Raw genomic sequence first — 17,562 nt, 5'->3', positions numbered from 1 at the left:
ATCGGAACCCGGCCCGCCTCAGCAGCCCCTCGCCGCCTCGCCGCCACTCCCGTCCAGCGTCTCCAGCCCGGCTGTCTCTCTCGACGCCACACCAGGTGGGATCCGCACGAGCTCCGCCTCGCGTCCTGCTCCCACTACTATCCGACCCGCGTCTCTGGCTCTGCCTCCTTGCGCTTCAGTGGCCTTGTCGCCAGAGCTTCCTGCAGCCAAAGACGACTCTGCGGCAGCAGCCGTGCCGAGGCTTCCGGCATCTCCATCTACCTCGTCACTACCGCCAACAGCTCTGCAGGCCTCTTCTGTGAGGTTGAAGCCGTCGCCCGCTGATGCTAAAGAGCCCTCGACAACGACCAAGCCTGCTTGTCACACTCCCAGCCCCTCAGAAGGTCCGCAGAGCACTACTCGTCATCAGGAGCAGGCTGAGAAAGCCAACCCGATGACAGCAGTAACAAGCACGGCGATCGCCTCCAGCCCCACTTTGCCTGAAACAGTTCCTGACCCAGTGTCAGCGCTTGCTCTCAAGCCCGACCATGCCCACACGCGCATCAGCACTGGCCAGTCGCTCCGGACTGTCACTCCCGCTTCGCCCAAGCACCTGGCATTGAGCCCAGCAACTTGCTCCGGCATCGTCACAGCTGTCGCCGCTATGTCGATGGTCAAAACACAGCTGCTGTCAGGCCACGGAGCCGTTTCGCCCACTCCAGCGCTTGTGCCGACGTACTCGGCGCGCCGGATTCCCACCGACACCAGCTCCAACGTCCCCACACCGACGACACTTGTGTCCGCGGGCAGCACTACAGTCGGTGACGGCCCCACCATGGCCTCCCCTGCTCCCATGTCCGTTGTCAGCTCGGCACCCTGCATCATTCGCCCCTTGCGCAGCAGCCAGGCTCGTCCACCTGAGCCGGCGCACTCCACCCGACTGCTCTTCCCGGCCTCTGACCTGAACTTACCGGACCTTGTAGCGACCCCATGGGGACACTGTTACTCTAGCTGCCTGCTTGCCTGCCGTGGCTACTCCATCTCTGCCCCGTCGGCACGTACATTCCGACGTTCCGTCTAGGCGGGGGGCCCTGTAGCGCCCGGCGACGCTATAAAGCGCAGGCGCTGAGATCGGCGTTCCCGCGACAAAAGAAAATAAAGAACGACAGCGCGTGCTCGGAGCGCACGCCCGGCACGCGCAGTTCGGAACTAGAAGCCTGCCACGCTGGTCGTCTCTTTCTGGTGCTCCGCTGCGACCCCGCAAATCCTCAACAGTACAAAGGCGCCGGCCGGAGGGAAAGCCAGCCCAATTAGGAATGCCTGGCCGTACAAGGACACGAGAAGAAAGCTGCCGGCGGGAGACAAACGACATTCCAACGACGGATGTCGGGGATGCCGCAGGGCGCCGCCGTGGAAAGGAGGAAGAAAAAAAAAACATTCCAGTCGGGAAAAACAGGAGATCGGGCGTGGCCGGCGGAGCAGATATAGCTGGCGAGTGCGGACGAAAGGCAACGAGAGGACGAGATCGTTCACGGAAGAGGGTCCTTCAGCGCCGAAGCCGGACGGCGCGCAGCTTCTGCCAGCCACCGACGGATCGCAACTCCGGAGACCATCCATCGCCCCCATGACGGCGTCGCCACGTAAGCTCGGACACCCCAGCCTCTGATGTACCATGTATAATTATTGATTACATCATTTTTTTTAAACTGAGCCATACGGTGTCTTCTTGCCTCTCCGTCCCGTGTGGACCTGCGCATTATGTGGGGTCGTCACACTGGTGTCAGAAGTGGGGTCTCAAAAGCAAATGTCCTCTGAATGCTGCGACATTCATGACTTCAAAATTGTAATGAAAGGGGAATCACGGGACTGATTGTGGGACTTTGACCCCCATTTGAGAGGCTTGAGGCACCGGAAGGCTGGAGCGAAAAAAAAAAAAATGTCTGTAACTGACGGAGCTCCCACTCCACAGCCGTCGCTCGGAGCAAGCATGCTGGCATTAGGAAGCGTCATTCCGACGTTTACGGGAGATAAGACAGGGGTTCCAGTCTGCGATTTCTTTTCCATGCTAGAAGAGATTGGGAAAATGGGGGGGTGGTCCGATGCTCAAATGCTGGGAATGGCGAGGTGTAAGATGGCAGGAGCTGCTCATGATTTTGCTTGGCGAAACGAAAAAGTAAAATCCACAAAATCATTTGCGGAATTTAAGAAGATGTGCGGGTACAGAGGTTCCGTGACGCCGGACAGATGGTAGGGGAGGACGTGCGAACGTTTGCGTCGCGGCTTCAGCGCCTAGCGCACGATACGCTGAGTAGGGAGGAGGAAGGAGACCAGCTAAAGAAGAAATACGCGGAGGAACTACTTAAAGAGGAAATGACCGCTTTGTTTTTGGCTGGTCTGCAAGACCCCGTGCGCCGGTTCGTGCTCTCGCGCAAGCCGAGCAATTTCGACCAAGCCGTGGCGGCCGCATTGGATGAGGAACGAAATGAGGCGCTAACGGCGGCCGCAGCGAGAGTTCGCGTCATAGAGAGAGCGGTGCCCAACCCTGAGGTTGCTCTCTTGACAGAGCGGTTAGATCGCTTAGAGCAGCTGCTATCTCAGCAGGTGGAACGCCAGGTTGAAGCGGGCGCTCAACGGCGCCCATTCGCTGGAAACCGGAGACCGCCACAAAGCTACAGGCGCGGTATGCGAGATTTTGAAGAAATCGCGTGCTTCGCGTGCCAGGGTCGCGGACACATCGCAAGGTTCTGCCCAAACGTGCGCCGTGGGGAGCCACAAAGAGAAGCAGGCGAGACACGCCCTAAGCAAGCCTACAGCGAGGCTCCAGATACAGGGACAAAAAACTAGGTTGTCCTCCCCATCCTGATGAGTGTGGGGAGGGAGCAGCAGCTAATGAGGTGGTGGTGGTTTGTGTGGCCGACGAGGCATGCCCTGTTGTGCGTTGCAAGTTAAATGGTTGTTGCATGGAATTGTTGATAGATACGGGGTCAAAGGTGACCTTGCTTAAGGAAAGCAGCTTTAACACGCTTCGAAGGAAAGGGGATCGCGAGGTGTTGGAAGCGTCTGGTGGTATGGCAACCAAATTTGTAGGCATAACGGGGGATCCTCTTGGCATAAGTGGGCTCTACCGGTTACACTTCACTCTCGGCGGAATTGCATTGGAGCACCCCTGCTACGTATGCCCGGACTCGGTGTCTCTGCCAAACTGAGTGTCAGGTATATTAGGGCAGGATTTTTTGAGAAAAGGGAAGGTAGTAGTCTCATTCTCTGAAGAAGAAGTTAATGCGGGGGGCTCAAAAGTTCCGTTTTTGAACAGGAGCAGGGCTGAGGTTCGCAGTACCGATATTGACACCCGTCAAACAGTGGGATCATTAGAGAAGGTATATTCGCGGGTTGCCGTGAAGCTGGTCGATGAGGCTGTCGTCCTTCCGTGGTCGGAACACATTTTGTACGCTTATGTGCCTGCAGATGTAGAGAGCGGCGCCGTGGGAGTGCTTGAACCGGTCGACTCTCTTAGTAATGGACTGAAGGCAGCCGCGTGCCTCGTGACTGTTAATGACGCCCACAGAGTGCCCCTACGGGTGGTTAACTGTAGCCAGCAGCCACTGAGCCTTCCCAGGAACAAAACATTGGCTTTCTTCACCTCTGCGATAGAGACACATGAGCCCACCGATACGGTACTCGCAACTGTAGAGCATGCTAGTCCTTCGGCTCCTCCAAATGCGTTGTTCGATCTTTCCCACGTAAAATCCAGGGAGAGGGAGGCTCTGGCTGGTTTGCTGAACGACTACTCAGAGGTATTCGCCGCGTCCAACCTGGATTTGGGCTGCTGTGGCGTTATAAAGCACAGGATAGAAACCGGCACTTCATCGCCCGTTTACCAACGTGCGTACAGGATTCCTTACTCCCAACGTGAGGAGATGGAGCGGCAGGTGCAGGACCTTATTGATCGCGGCATTGTCGAACACTCAAAGTCACCATGGGGAGCACCGGCACTATTGGTGGAAAAGCCAGATGGCTCGTATCGATTGGTGGTGGACTACCGCAAACTAAATGCCGTAACTCGCATCGATCCATACCCCATTCCCAATATACAGGAGACGCTTTCTCAGCTGGGCTCTGCCAGGTACTTCACGGTAGTGGACATGGCGGCGGGATTCTGGCAGATAGCAATGGATCCGGCAGATGCTGAGAAAACGGCATTCAACACGCCCTCAGGGCACTATGAATGGAAAAGAATGCCGATGGGTCTGGTCAACAGCCCTGCTGTCTGGCAGAGAACCGCTGATGTTATCCTGGCGGGTCTTCTGGGGAAGCTGTGCTTCGTGTATATGGATGACATAATCATATACAGTGACAGTTTTGAGAAACACTTGCGCGATATTGAGCAGGTTTTGGTGCGACAAAGAGGAGCTGGTCTCAAGCTGAAGCCTTCTAAGTGCCAATTCCTCAAAAACGAGGTGAAATACCTCGGGCACGTTGTTTCAGCTGACGGCGTGCGACCGGACCCTGAGAAACTAAGGTGTGTCTCGGATTTTCCATCCCCGACTAGTGTCCGCCAGGTCCGGCAGTTTCTCGGCCTGATCGGTTACTACCGAAGGCACATAGAGGAGTTCGCCAAGCTCGCTAAGCCGCTCACTGCCTTAACAGCCAAAAATGTCGCCTTTCGCTGGTGCAAAAACGAGGAGGATGCATTTGGGGCCCTGAAGAGGAAGCTAATGAGTGCACCGCTGTTGCGCCACCCGGATTTTAATTTACCCTTCGTTTTGGCCACAGATGCGTCAAAGTTCGCAGTTGGTGCTGTGTTATCTCAGGTTATCGAGGGCAAAGAACATCCCGTGGCTTTTGCTAGCCGACAGCTGAGCCCCACAGAGCAGAAGTACGGAGCTACAGAAAGGGAGTGCCTCGCCGTTGTCTGGGCAGTAAAGCACTTCAGATGCTACCTTTACGGCCGCCAATTCAAGCTAGTCACAGACTGCCATCCTCTGAAATGGGTGATGAGTGTCAGGGACCCTAGCTCGCGACTCGCTAGATGGAATCTACAGCTGCAGGAATACTGCTTTGAGGTGGAGCACAAGTCAGGAAAGACACATCTGAATGCTGATGCGCTCAGCCGTACAGCTGCCGTGTCAGCTATAGATGAGTTTGTCCCCGTAGTCGACCCCGCCGAATTACGCACAGAGCAGTGCAAAGATCCTGACCTGAAGCGAATAATCGAAAGCTTAGAGGGCGCACCATCTCACCCCGAACAGCTAGGTTATTTCATTGGCAAAGACGGCACCCTGTGTAGGCGCACGAGGCCAACCAGGAAAGGGAGACCAGAGAAAACCGCTTGGGAGAGAGTCGTCATACCTCGGTCGTGGACAGAAAGGGTTCTTCGCGCGTTCCACGATGCGCCGTGCGCCGGTCATTTTGGCGTAGCGAAGACACGCAGGCGCGTCGATCGTTTGTACTTTTGGAGTGGCATGCGACAGGATGTTAGAGACTACTGTGCGAAGTGTCATTCCTGTCTGGAAAGAAAAACACCCAAGGGACGCAGGCCAGCACCAATTCAGCCGTTCCCTGAGGTTTCGGCTCCTTTCGAGCGTACAGGTATGGATATAATGGGCCCATTGCCCACGACCACTTCTGGGAACAGGTACATTTTAGTATTTGTCGATCACCTTTCAAAATACGCGGAAGCGGTAGCACTCCCAGATCAGAAAGCAGACACGGTTGCAAGAGCATTTGTCGAACAGATCGTGCTCCGACATGGATCTCCGAGGCAACTCTTGACAGATCGGGGAACAAACTTCGTGTCACAGCTAATGAGGAGAGTTTGCGAGCTGCTTAAGATCACTAAGAAGCAGACAACACCGTACCATCCGGCTTGCAACGGCGCGGTGGAGCGACTGAACCAAACCGTGGCCGGGTTCCTGTCGCATTTTGTTTCGCGCGACCAGCGGGACTGGGACTTGTGGCTCCCGTATGCAATGTTTGCCTACAATTCCGCAGCACACGAGAGCACGGGCGAATCGCCATTCTTTCTTCTCTACGGCCGAGACCCGGACCAGCCTAGTGAAGTGCCAGAGGGCCCCCGTCGTGTCCCATACGCTTCACTGGACGACTATAAGGTTGAGCTAGAATCGCGCTTGCAAGTGGCGAGGGACATCGCAAAGGAGGCCTTAAAGAAAGCGGCGAAGCGCAGGAAGGAGGTGCACGATCGCGGTGCTAGAGACGCGCCGTTTGATGTGGGGCACAGCGTGTACATCGAAAACTGCAAAAGACAGATTGGGTTGGCTCGTAAGTTCCAGACGAGGTGGAGAGGACCGTGCGAGGTTGTCGAGAAGCTTTCTCCGGTAAACTTCAGGGTCCGAGACGTGAACCGCCGCTTGATAAGGATACACGCAAATCGCCTCAAGTCGGCACCGGTTCAGTATTCACGAACTGAGGAGGGGGAAAGCGCAGATTTTGATGGGGACCGAAGTGAAGCGGAGCGCGCAGATTGTTCGCAAGAAACGCCCTCTCCTGCATTTGTTCGGCAAGCGCCAGAGGTTACGGCAGGAATGCCACCGGATTTACTTCATGCATTGCTGGAGGAAGGAGCGCGCGAGGTTGCCGCGCAGATAACGCCAAGAGAGGCTCCTGCCACGAGCCCTCGCGAGTCTCAAAGCAGACAAGGGGTCACAGAATTACTTGGTACGGCTCATGAACGCCGATATCCGCTTCGAAATCGGAAAGCTAAGTCGGACTAATGGCGTAAACAGAGCGGAGTTGGGGACTGGTTAAGACTGTGTAATGCTGCAGCTCATAACATTGCTATGTGCTTATGTGTTAAAATATCGGAGTTGCTAGTTAAACCTTTCTGCCATTAAGTGACACTTTTACAGGATGCAGAACATGCCCGACTTCCTTTCGTTATCTATATATTTTTTTGGCTGTGCCGTGATTGTGCTGGAAGTGGGAGCTCCTTTGTAACTGTGGTAAATTTATTTCGTCCAGTTTGGACTAGCAAGGAGAGGCTTGGGTGCTGAGTTTCATGTTTGTCTGTGAAAGAAGATCAGTGCTGCCCCTGGAGACGCCAGTTATGACAGCTGCGGCATATGGTGCAGTGCAGTGGTGTTGTGTGCAGCGAAAAGTGTTTTGTCGGACGGAATGTGCGAGGCGATTCAGAAAAAGAAGGGGAGCTGCCTGGACTCAAATGTTCGGAGAACATTCTTCTGGAGGGTGACGTTCCGTGTGACGTGTGACGTTCCGTGCGTGAAATACCAGGGCCCATACCTGAGAACATTCTTCTGGAGGGTGAGCGAGTGTGACGTTCCGTGCGTGAAATACCAGGGCCCATACCTTCGGCGGAATTTTCTTTGTGCTCAACCGTCCTACTCCCTTGTCACCCCTTAAACGGTCCGCGTTCGGCGGCGCCGCCTAGACGGAGCCCCCAGTGGCGGCAAGCCACTGAAGGGGTATAATGGTACAAAGGCGCCGGCCGGAGGGAAAGCCAGCCCAATTAGGAATGCCTGGCCGTACAAGGACACGAGAAGAAAGCTGCCGGCGGGAGACAAACGACATTCCAACGACGGATGTCGGGGATGCCGCAGGGCGCCGCCGTGGAAAGGAGGAAGAAAAAAAAAACATTCCAGTCGGGAAAAACAGGAGATCGGGCGTGGCCGGCGGAGCAGATATAGCTGGCGAGTGCGGACGAAAGGCAAGGAGAGGACGAGATCGTTCACGGAAGAGGGTCCTTCAGCGCCGAAGCCGGACGGCGCGCAGCTTCTGCCAGCCACCGACGGATCGCAACTCCGGAGACCATCCATCGCCCCCATGACGGCGTCGCCATGTAAGCTCGGACACCCCAGCCTCTGATGTACCATGTATAATTATTGATTACATCATTTTGTTTAAACTGAGCCATACGGTGTCTTCTTGCCTCTCCGTCCCGTGTGGACCTGCGCATTATGTGGGGTCGTCACAACAGGGTTAATTGGAGTGATCATACGAGGGGGTACCCAAAAGAAACCGGACCAAATTTTTTGGTCGGCAAAGCTTCTGCGGTACCGCGTTTTGCCACTAGGAGCGCATAGAACTAACATTCTAGAGTCAGTAAGCCGAGTGCCGTCGTTGAAGGAGGTCAGACTAGTTTAGGCAGAGTTTTAGAGTGACGGCTGTTTTGTGTGAGTGTCGTTTTTGCAATGGCTGATTTTCGTTGACAGCGTGCGCCGGTGAAATTCTGATTTTTGCTGGGAAAAAGTTCAATGGAAACTTGAAATATTAATAAAGACGTACAAGTACGATGCTATGGGGACAACGTATGTGTTCCTGAATCGAATCCTGAATCAAAGCAACAATCATGCCAATGGAAAACTTCAAATTCACCTCGCCTCAAGAAAGCTCGTCAGGTGAAACCAAACCTCAAAAACAATGCTGATTTGTTTTTTCGACGTGAGAGGAGTCGTCCACTGAGAATTTGTTCCGCAGTGCCAGACAGTTAGCCAGGCTTTCTACTTGCATGTTTTGAAAAGATTGGGCAACAGTGTGCGGTGGAAGCGGCCAGATTTGTGGCGGTCGGGTGACTGGTTTTTCCATCATGGCAATGCCCCTGCTCACACAGCCCTGTCTCTACGACAATTTTGGACCAAAAATGGCATGACCCCTATTCCTCAACCCTCATACTCTCCCGACCTTGCCCCGTGCTACTTTCTTTGTTTCCTAGAATGAAAAAATAGGTGAATGGAAAGCGTTTCGCTGATGTTGCTGAGGTGAAGAAAAAAACGACGGAGGCACTGTCAAGCATCACAAAAGATGAATTTAAACAATGTTTTGAAAAATGGAATGAAAGATTCGACAAGCGTATCATTGCAAGTGGGGAATACTTTGAAGGAGAGTGAAGGTCTGTGCTTAAAATGTGAACAAGTAAGTTCAAACAAAAATAAGTCCGGTTTCTTTTGGGTACCCCCTCGTAGTAATGCCTTTGTCCTGCATTAGACATGCGTAGCTATGTTTATGACAATGAAAAAGAGGTACATTCTGGGACATCTCTCTGACTTCCGCCTAGCCTTGCTTGGACAACAAGAATGCCAGAAAAAAAAAAACATCGACAAGGAAACTCTACTGGACAAGACAGTTCGTACAAGTGAGGACGGAAGGGAACACGCAGTACGCTTCTTTCATGATCGGCATCTGTACGTAGGCACAGTGAGAAACAACTTTATATAGACGAAGCATTAAGCGCGGAGAACATTCTGTGCGAGGGCAACTAAAGTCAGCTGGTCCAAGGTTTGCCAGGCCCGCCACGTTGGGGAAGAGGGGCGTGGACGGGCCTCGAAAAGTGGCAATGTTCTATATGAGAAAACTACGCATAGGTAAAAACTAGATGTATGCGATAAGAGACAAAGAAGGCAATGTCATTAGCATTATGGGTAAGATAGCTAAAGTAGCCGAATAGTTTTACACAAATGTATACAATAGAGATTACAATCAGAATATTCCTGGGAGATGCAGTAGAGCACCGCAATGGTACATCCCGCCAGTAACGAAGGAGGGAGTAGAGAAAGCCTTAGGAGCAATGCAAAAGGGGAAAGCAGCTGGTGAGGATCAGATAAAAGCAGATTTGTTGAAGGATGGAGGAGAGATTGTGCTCGAAAAACTAGCCACCCTCTATACGCAATGCCCTTGTGACCTCGAGAGTACCTAGAGCTTGGAAAAACGCTAACTTTACCTTAATTCATAAGAAAGGAGACGTAAAAGACTTGGAGAATTACAGACCGATCAGCTTATTGTCTGTTGCCTACAAGGTATTCACTAAGGTAACCGCTAATAGGGTCAGGACAACCTTAGACTTCAACCAGCCAAATGATCAGGCAGGCTTTCGGAAAGGATACTCGACAATAGACCATATTCACGCTATCAATCAGCTGATAGAGAAAGGCGCAGATTATAACCAGCCCCTATATATAGAGTTGATTTATTACGAGCAGACATTCGACTAAGTAGAATCATCAGCAGTCATGCGGGCATTGCGGAATCAGGGTGTAAAAAGTGTTATGTGGAAATATTGGAAGATATTTATAACAGTTCACAGCTACCATAGTTCTCCATAAAGTCAGCAATAAAATTCCAATATGGAAAGGTGTCCAGCACGGAGACACCATCTCGCCTAGACTATTCACTGCCTGTTTACAGGAGGTAATCCGGGGCATGAAATGGGAACAGTTGGGGATAAGAGTTAACGGAGAATAATTAAGTAATCTGCGACTCGCTGGTAAGATTGCCTTGCTGAGTCACTCAGGACATGAATGCAAAGCATGATCAATCAGTTAGACAGGCAGAGCAGAACGGTGGTGCTAAAAATTAATATGCGGAAAACCAAAGTAATCTTCAACACTCTAGCAAGAGAACAGCAGTTCGCAATTAATGGCGAGGTACTGGAAATAGTAAGAGAATATGTCTACTTAGGGCAGGTAGTGACCGCAGATCCGGATCATGAGAGGGAAATAACTAGAAGAATAAGAATGGGATGGAGCGCATATGGCAGGTTCTCCCAGATTATGAATGGTAGTCTACCAATATCCCTCAAGAGAAAAGTATACAACAGCTTTATCTTACCGGTACTCACCTATGGGGCAGAAATGTGAAGGCTAACGAAGAGGGTTCAGCTTAAGTTAAGGACAACGCGGTGAGCAATGGAAAGAAAAATGATAGGGGCAACGTTAAGAGATCGGAAGTGGGCGGAGTGGGTGAGAGAACAAACTCGGGTTAATGACATCCTAGCTGAAATCAAGAGGAAGAAGTGGGATTGGGCAGGGCATGTAATGCGAAGGCAAGATAACCGCTGGTCCTTAAGGATAACGGAGCGGATTCCGAGAGAACGCAAGCGTAGCAGGGGGCGGCAGAAAGTTAGGTGGGCGGGGGAGATTAAGAAATTTGCGGGGATACGGTGGCCGCAGCTGGCGAAGGACAGGGTTAATTGGAGAGACATGGGAGAGGCCTTTGCCCTGCAGTGGCCGTAGTCAGGTTGATGATGATGATGAGATCAGCGTAGAGTCCGGTGCAATTTGGCATGCAGAGAAGGATCGGAGACGGTAGAGGAAGGAAAGGGCAGGGGTCAGTAGTGTATTTAAATAGATATGCGCCGGGGAATATGTTGTTGGGTGTGGTGAGAGATTTGCGAAGAAAATGATGAGAAAAGAATGATGCAGAGTTTCTCTTATCTCGTCAGTGCAGATTTATTTCTGCTTGCTGGCCAGGCGACGCACCTCCTAGCTCCTGGGATCCCCGCGTAATGGGGAATCCTTATCAGTGTGGCTGTGTGGAGATGAAGTTTGGTCAGAGCCTCTTGTAAATCATATTTGAGTTGCGCAATAATGCCACCCATATGAACAGCGCGTATAGCTTGCATCGAATCGGTGTATATCGTATAGCTGAAGGGGTTAGTGGGTGCTTTTGAGATGTCGTGTACACTGGTGATTATTGCGACGGCTTCTAGGGTAGCGGTGGGAGGTGGATCACCGTAAGGACGCAGGGCGCATGCCACGGGCAATAGAGTAAGCAGCTGTTCTTGCCTGAGCTCAGGAAGCGTCTGCGTAGACAGTGACTGAATTAAAGAAATGTGTGTTCTGGGTAACACGACCAGCGCGTTTGCTCGGGTTAGAATCGGCTGCAATATGCTTCGGAGTCGAGTCAACGCAGAGCACGGACGCATTTTTGTGCCCGAAACCTTTGATGAACGCAATTTTTGTATATTATAAAATTTCACGATAAAATTTATATATCCACAGATCACCCTACGGCAGTCCTGAACATTTTTTCTACTTATGTTTTTGCTATCGTAAAATGCTTTCTTTCCCCATTGGTTTTCTGTGACAGCCTTAACTTTCGATGCGATCGGTGGAAACACTCTAAAAGAAATATTTTGATACATATCAGAAGAATAGAACATTACCTTCATTATTTCTGTGACAGTATCTTACAATTTTTCAGTTTTCAAAATTGTTGCTCAAGAAAGCTGAACATGAAAAGGCGTAATAATAAAGGTAAATGGGATTGACACAAGCTTGTTAAAGGGTCCAATGCCTCTATTTTGTGGTGAAAAGTCGGGACATCTGCTGGTCTTGAAGTTCTTGCAGGAGCTAGTTTCCCAATAGAAAGAACACAAGTACTGGCCCAGAGTGGACATGTGTAGAGGACCGTTGCGGGTGATCTTGTACGATGTATGCAGCACAACCTCAGTCTGGTGTTTTTGATGATGGGTTGAAGTGAGGTATGCAGCTGTATACAAATACTGTTCAGGGCTAATGTGTATGTCCTGACTTGACCCTCCGAAGCCCAGCGTGCCTACTGATGATGCGGCGGACGCGATGCCTAAGCCGATGGCTCTTTAATGGTGGTATCAATATTGATTTGATGTCACCTGTCATCCGAAGCCTTGCTTGTGTCCCAGAGATGAATTGTAAGCTGACATTTCACGAAGCAATGACGAGACCGGTGCACGAGAGCCTTTATATCGAGCAATTCTAACGGCGGCAATAAAGAAGCATAATGATGAGAAATCAAGCATGCAGCAAGGCGTTTTACTGCATCCTTCACGGTGTGCCCCGTTAATGAACATTGTAGCCTCAGTGAGTAAGTTCCGACTGCTGATGTTTCCTTTCGTGCGCTCACCGTACGAAAAACAAGCAATGCGAATATTTGTTTTAGAAAGAGTTGCTTAATGCGTTATATTTCTGTAACTGTATTAAAATGAAAGGCAATCTCTGCTTCATCTTGGCGGTTAAAATTGAGTCTGGCAACTGTGGTGGCAAACGGCTTCAGCGTTCCGTCTGGAAGCTCTACGAGCCGGCGATGGTTCCCTGACCACATGACTTTCCACATCGGCTCAAATGGTGTTGATGATTTAAGCCAACGCCGGGGACGTCGTCATTGATGACATCATCGTCATTTGTTTAGCTCCCGGCAAAACTTAAGGGCATTTGCCATGTGTTTAAAAGAGAGAGAAGCTGGCTACAAATTTGAAATCACGCATGCGAAGCTGCCAACCGCCATTTCGCGAAGAAGTAATCTATGAATTCTTCGGACGGGGAGATTTAGAGAGGGGAAGATGAAAGGTTCAGAACATACCCCTCCTGAACAGCGTACGCTGGTACCAGCGACGCTTCGACGAAATAACTGTCATTTCTGATCATAGAGAGGTGCTTTCAAGGAAGATCGTCCAAGACTTTCATATCGATAAAGAACGGTTGAGTGCATTAGGGCCGGTTGCTCAGACTAGGAAAGAAGTAGCGTTCCTGCATATGCATAGAACGCCTTGTCCATACTGTTATTTCCCGCTTACACGGAGGTACATAGCTAAATGAATACAACGGCGCAGGAAAACAAGGACGAGAACACGTAACAGACAGAACGGGCGCCAACTACCAACACTGGTCGCCTGGCGCACTCATGGTAGACTCACTCGGGCTCATTTCAATTCATGATCCGAGTCGTGAGTGAGTCCGGACTCACATTCAAATGATCTGAGTCATGAGTGTGCCAGGACTCATATTCAGATTATTATCTGAGTCGTAATTGTGTGCGGACTCATGTTCACATCACGACGTGAGTTATGAGACCGGGCTGTCATTCAGACCATGATCTGAGTCGTGTGAGAGTGAGCTAACATTGAAATCGGGATGTGAGCCCTCCTGGTCAGTCAGGTAGAGTTGTGGGCCTAAGTCAAATAATCCATGATGTGAGGTTTTACAATCCCATCATCCTAAGTGAATCCATAATGCCGGAAGGGTACCAGTTCGTAACGTTCCTGAACGTGAGTTTCGTGGTCACTCATTATACTGAATAGGCTTTTAGTTTGGATGTAGGTGTCGAGGAATTTTATTTTTGTGGTTGCTGCTCTCTAGAAAGATATTGAAAAGCGAGAACAGCTGATTTTTTGTGGCGCGTGGTCCCGCTGAATATTAGCTATGGCTTGCTCGATTGCGGTTGTTGTAGTACTTCTTTTACTGTTTTTTTTTAATTGGTTGCCGAAAACATGCAGCGGCCTTTACGTCCCCCGAGCGCGAGCTACAAGCCTCCAGGCTACAGGCTAGCTGCAGTTAAGAGCTCATCACATCACCGTCGCACCACAGAGTTTCTTTTTGTTATTTTAGGTGCATAACTTCGGACACTTGGCGTGAAAACGATTCAGCTGTCTGTTGTGTGAACTTAGAGGAGTTCATAGTCAAGGTTCACCTTAAGTTCATACTTAAGGTGAGCCTGGGAGAGTAATGAGTTCAAAACGTGCGAGTGAGCTCGAATGAATGGGCGCAGATGAGTCAGGTGTTGAAATGAGTGAGTGCAGATGAGTCGTGAGTCAAGATATGTCAGTAAGTCCAGGTGAGTCGTGAGTAGAAATGAGGAAGCTCTGAGGAGGTGTGAGTCGAAATGATTAAGTCCAAATGAGTCGTGAGTTGAAATTAGTGAGTGATCTTATATGAGTCGTGAGTCTGACTGAGACGTCAGTCGTTATGAGTGGTTGGCCCCGGATCACTTCTGAGTCTGAGTGGGCCCAAGTGAGTTGGGAGGCTAAATGAATTTGAGTTCATGAATTCGAGTGACACCGAGCCTATGTGAGTGTGAGCCCACATTTTGACCAAACTTTTGTGAGTGAGCTTAAGTAAGCACACGTGAATTTGCCGAGGTATGACTACTAGCTGATTATTATCTCTAAAAAACACTTATAACCACATCAGAGGGCACAAAAAGAACCAACACAATATACAAACAGAGGGAGTGAACGGATTAAACCGCGGGCATATAACCGTGCAAAAAGACAATCTCTCATCTGTTCGAGACACAGACGGCTTGCTCACGCTCAAGGGGGCCCCATTGCTTATCATGTACGCCTCCATTATCTCTCTTTCCTCCTTGTCCATCGACCGACCTATGTATATTGCTTTTTCAGAAGGAGGACAGCAATGACATATTTTACACTGATTCGCTATGTGGCTACCATAGCCATTCTTTACCTGCGTTTTATACTGTCTCGCCCGTTCTCTAAAACATTGGAAGGCCTGTCCTCTGTATTCAATGCCACAGCTAACAGCAATGACATAAACTGCAACAGCGATGCTGAGGAGGCATACTTGATTAAGCAACGGGGCCTGTTGTGCTTGCGTCTGTGTCTCTACAGAAATTCCCTTTTCGAATGATTCTATCCGCGCGCTTTGATCTTAGAGATAATAAATCAGTTGGTAGTTGGCGCCCATCCCTTTCTATTAAGCTTTCTCGTCCTTGTTTTCTTCCGCTTCTGTATTCCTGTAGCTATGTGTCGGCAGAAACTAGCTCAGACCAAAGTTTTGCTGGAACAGGCAGGTTGTTCTCCCAACACGTGCGGTTAAGTTACGATTTCGATGCTGTTCGCTTTTTATTGCAAAAAGATTTCTAGCCGCACACCCTAGGTTTCAGCGGTTTGTGTCTATGTGAAACCTCTTGAGTAGGTAGTATAACTGGCTCACTTGGTCAGTGGACACCTCCATCGGGCTGTGAGTAGGCGGTGGCGTCCACCTACAAACTGAGGCAGTTATTCGCCTTTCCTTTTCGCAAAATCAGCAGAAGATTTAAAAAATGGAAATTGGTTTTTCAGGCCGCCGCGGAAGATTTAGACTCCTTTGATTTGATTTTGAGAGACGGAAAGACGGAAGAGTGGACACCTCAATCGCGCTTGAAGGTACGTGGCGGTGGTGTCCACATGCAAAAAACCGTGCTTTCGCCCATTTCGTGCCTCGCATTGCTGTACAGCCAGCTGCTTAATGGCGCAGCTGCATGAGCCGTGTCGCCGCTGTGGGTGTAGCCGAGCCAAACCATAAATAAATATATAAATTTATGAAAGCAAACTGTGGTGCAACTGGGAATCGAACCCGCGGCTCCGCGAACAGATTAGGTTCTCTGGCCGCTGCAGGAGAGCACTATGCTATCGCCTCTATTTTTTCCTTTTAACGTGGTATTTATTACAATGGTGCGACGTTGCCGTGATAAATCTATACTGATTTGAATAAATAATTCTTTCCCGAAGAACAAAAAAAAAACAGACTGTCACGGCGCATTCAAACTTGTGTATGTTTTATTAATTAAAAATTAAATTATCGCTAAGAAGCAGCAGCTTTCCCGCATACCGGAAGTTTAGGGCGATAGGAACTATTTTGTCAATAAAAAGTAATTAGTTTCATGGTGCCAACTATGGGAACATTAAATAGAGCCCCGACCCAGGAAAAGCACTGTCATATTTCTTCCGTAATGAGCTAATTTATGGTTTTACACGTAATTCGCGTGTAAATGAGTATATGAGCTTGTAAAACCTTAACTTATTACAATTTTGCTTGCAATAGAATTTGGCACTCACCAAATCACGTATTCAAAGGTTTCTATAAAAGTGGGAATTATATTCACAGGCCGGTGTTTGTTTACTCCTTAGCATAAAACATGTTGCAAAAGTTGATCAAAAATTTTAGGCTTATCCTGACGGTCACTGAGAGGCTGTTTAAAAGAAATGCAAAGGATGGAATTTGTAATTACAACTCGCATTAGAAACTTTCACATTTTTCGTACGTTTTAGAATACGAGGAAAAACTTTCCGTGCTTAGAAAAATTATTTTTAGAAACTTCTCTAGATTTCAGCACTGTTGATGCAAGCAAACGAACTTATTTCATCGCCAGGTTTAGGGCGGCACCAAAAAGCATTAAAAAGACCGCCAACGAGACCTACCGCCTGTTGCTTTGAAGGCGCTGTGACAAGCCTTTCCGCCATAGACCTGTTTTAGTGACCGTACACGCTGAAATGATGTGACTACCCGGCACTCAAACAAAACCATGGTGGCAGCTACTTACTGCGAAGCGCCCATGGTTCCAGACTGGAAAACCCTCGCAGCATCCTGAGTAGACCCAGGGAGCACTGCATGGACACGGGTGCCTCCACCAGTTTCTGCCTCATCCAGGGGGGTACGCTTCCTGCCAGGTTTGCCGCAAAGCGCCGGAATCCCGTCGCCAGGTCTTCCGACGAGGTTTCTGTCGGGACTGGAGGCGAGGTCACGTTTGGCCCCGAATTTCGCCCACGTACGGAGCCACCCCCGTATTGCGTTGATGCAAGGGCGCCCAAGGAGGTCGACGCCACGAGGAGCAGCCACGGCCATCGGTTCATCGCGGTGAAGCCCCGGGCGGCCTGTGCTGCGTACAGGTTGGATGGCAACAGACGAGCTGCAGGAAACAGTCGATAAGCCGATTGGGGCACTCCTCTCTTTCGACGGCTCACTGACGTCACTCGTGAAGGAATGGCGTCGGCTGTAGCCAAGCTGGTGGAAAGCAGTCAGCCAGCCCTTTTGACCGTAACCCTCTGCATCATGCTATTGCTTCCACACGCCCTTTTTGCTTTTAGCATGCCTGTACAGTCGCAGTCGTTATTTGTTTTTTTGTTTTTGTGAATGCCCAAAAGCGGTTTATGTGCATAAAGCATCCAAACTCCCCAACAGCTGAACGAAGAGCACTTGAGTGGCGCGGAATTCTTCTTCTGTTTACACAAGTGTCCTTTCCATCGATTACGTGCATAAAGGAGCATCATTGCACGGCCGTCGACAAAGGAGAGTC

The 17,562-nt window shown here is 50.1% G+C and overlaps 1 protein-coding gene across 1 annotated transcript in view; it reads right to left on the bottom strand.

Moving 5' to 3' along the window:
• LOC149337736 (nose resistant to fluoxetine protein 6-like) overlaps positions 1-17,119 on the bottom strand; it is a 114,840-nt gene extending 97,721 nt beyond the window's left edge. Inside the window, exon 1 of the mRNA XM_089554940.1 lies at positions 16,810-17,119. Coding sequence (XP_089411066.1) covers positions 16,810-17,119 — 310 coding nt within the window. The remainder of the gene's footprint in view (positions 1-16,809) is intronic.
• Positions 17,120-17,562: the final 443 nt, after the last annotated feature.

This window comes from Amblyomma mixtum, chromosome 7 (genome assembly GCF_055824585.1).
Source record: "Amblyomma mixtum isolate Tamu chromosome 7, ASM5582458v1, whole genome shotgun sequence".
NCBI lineage: Eukaryota > Metazoa > Arthropoda > Arachnida > Ixodida > Ixodidae > Amblyomma > Amblyomma mixtum.
This window is presented reverse-complemented; position numbering and strand designations above follow the sequence as displayed.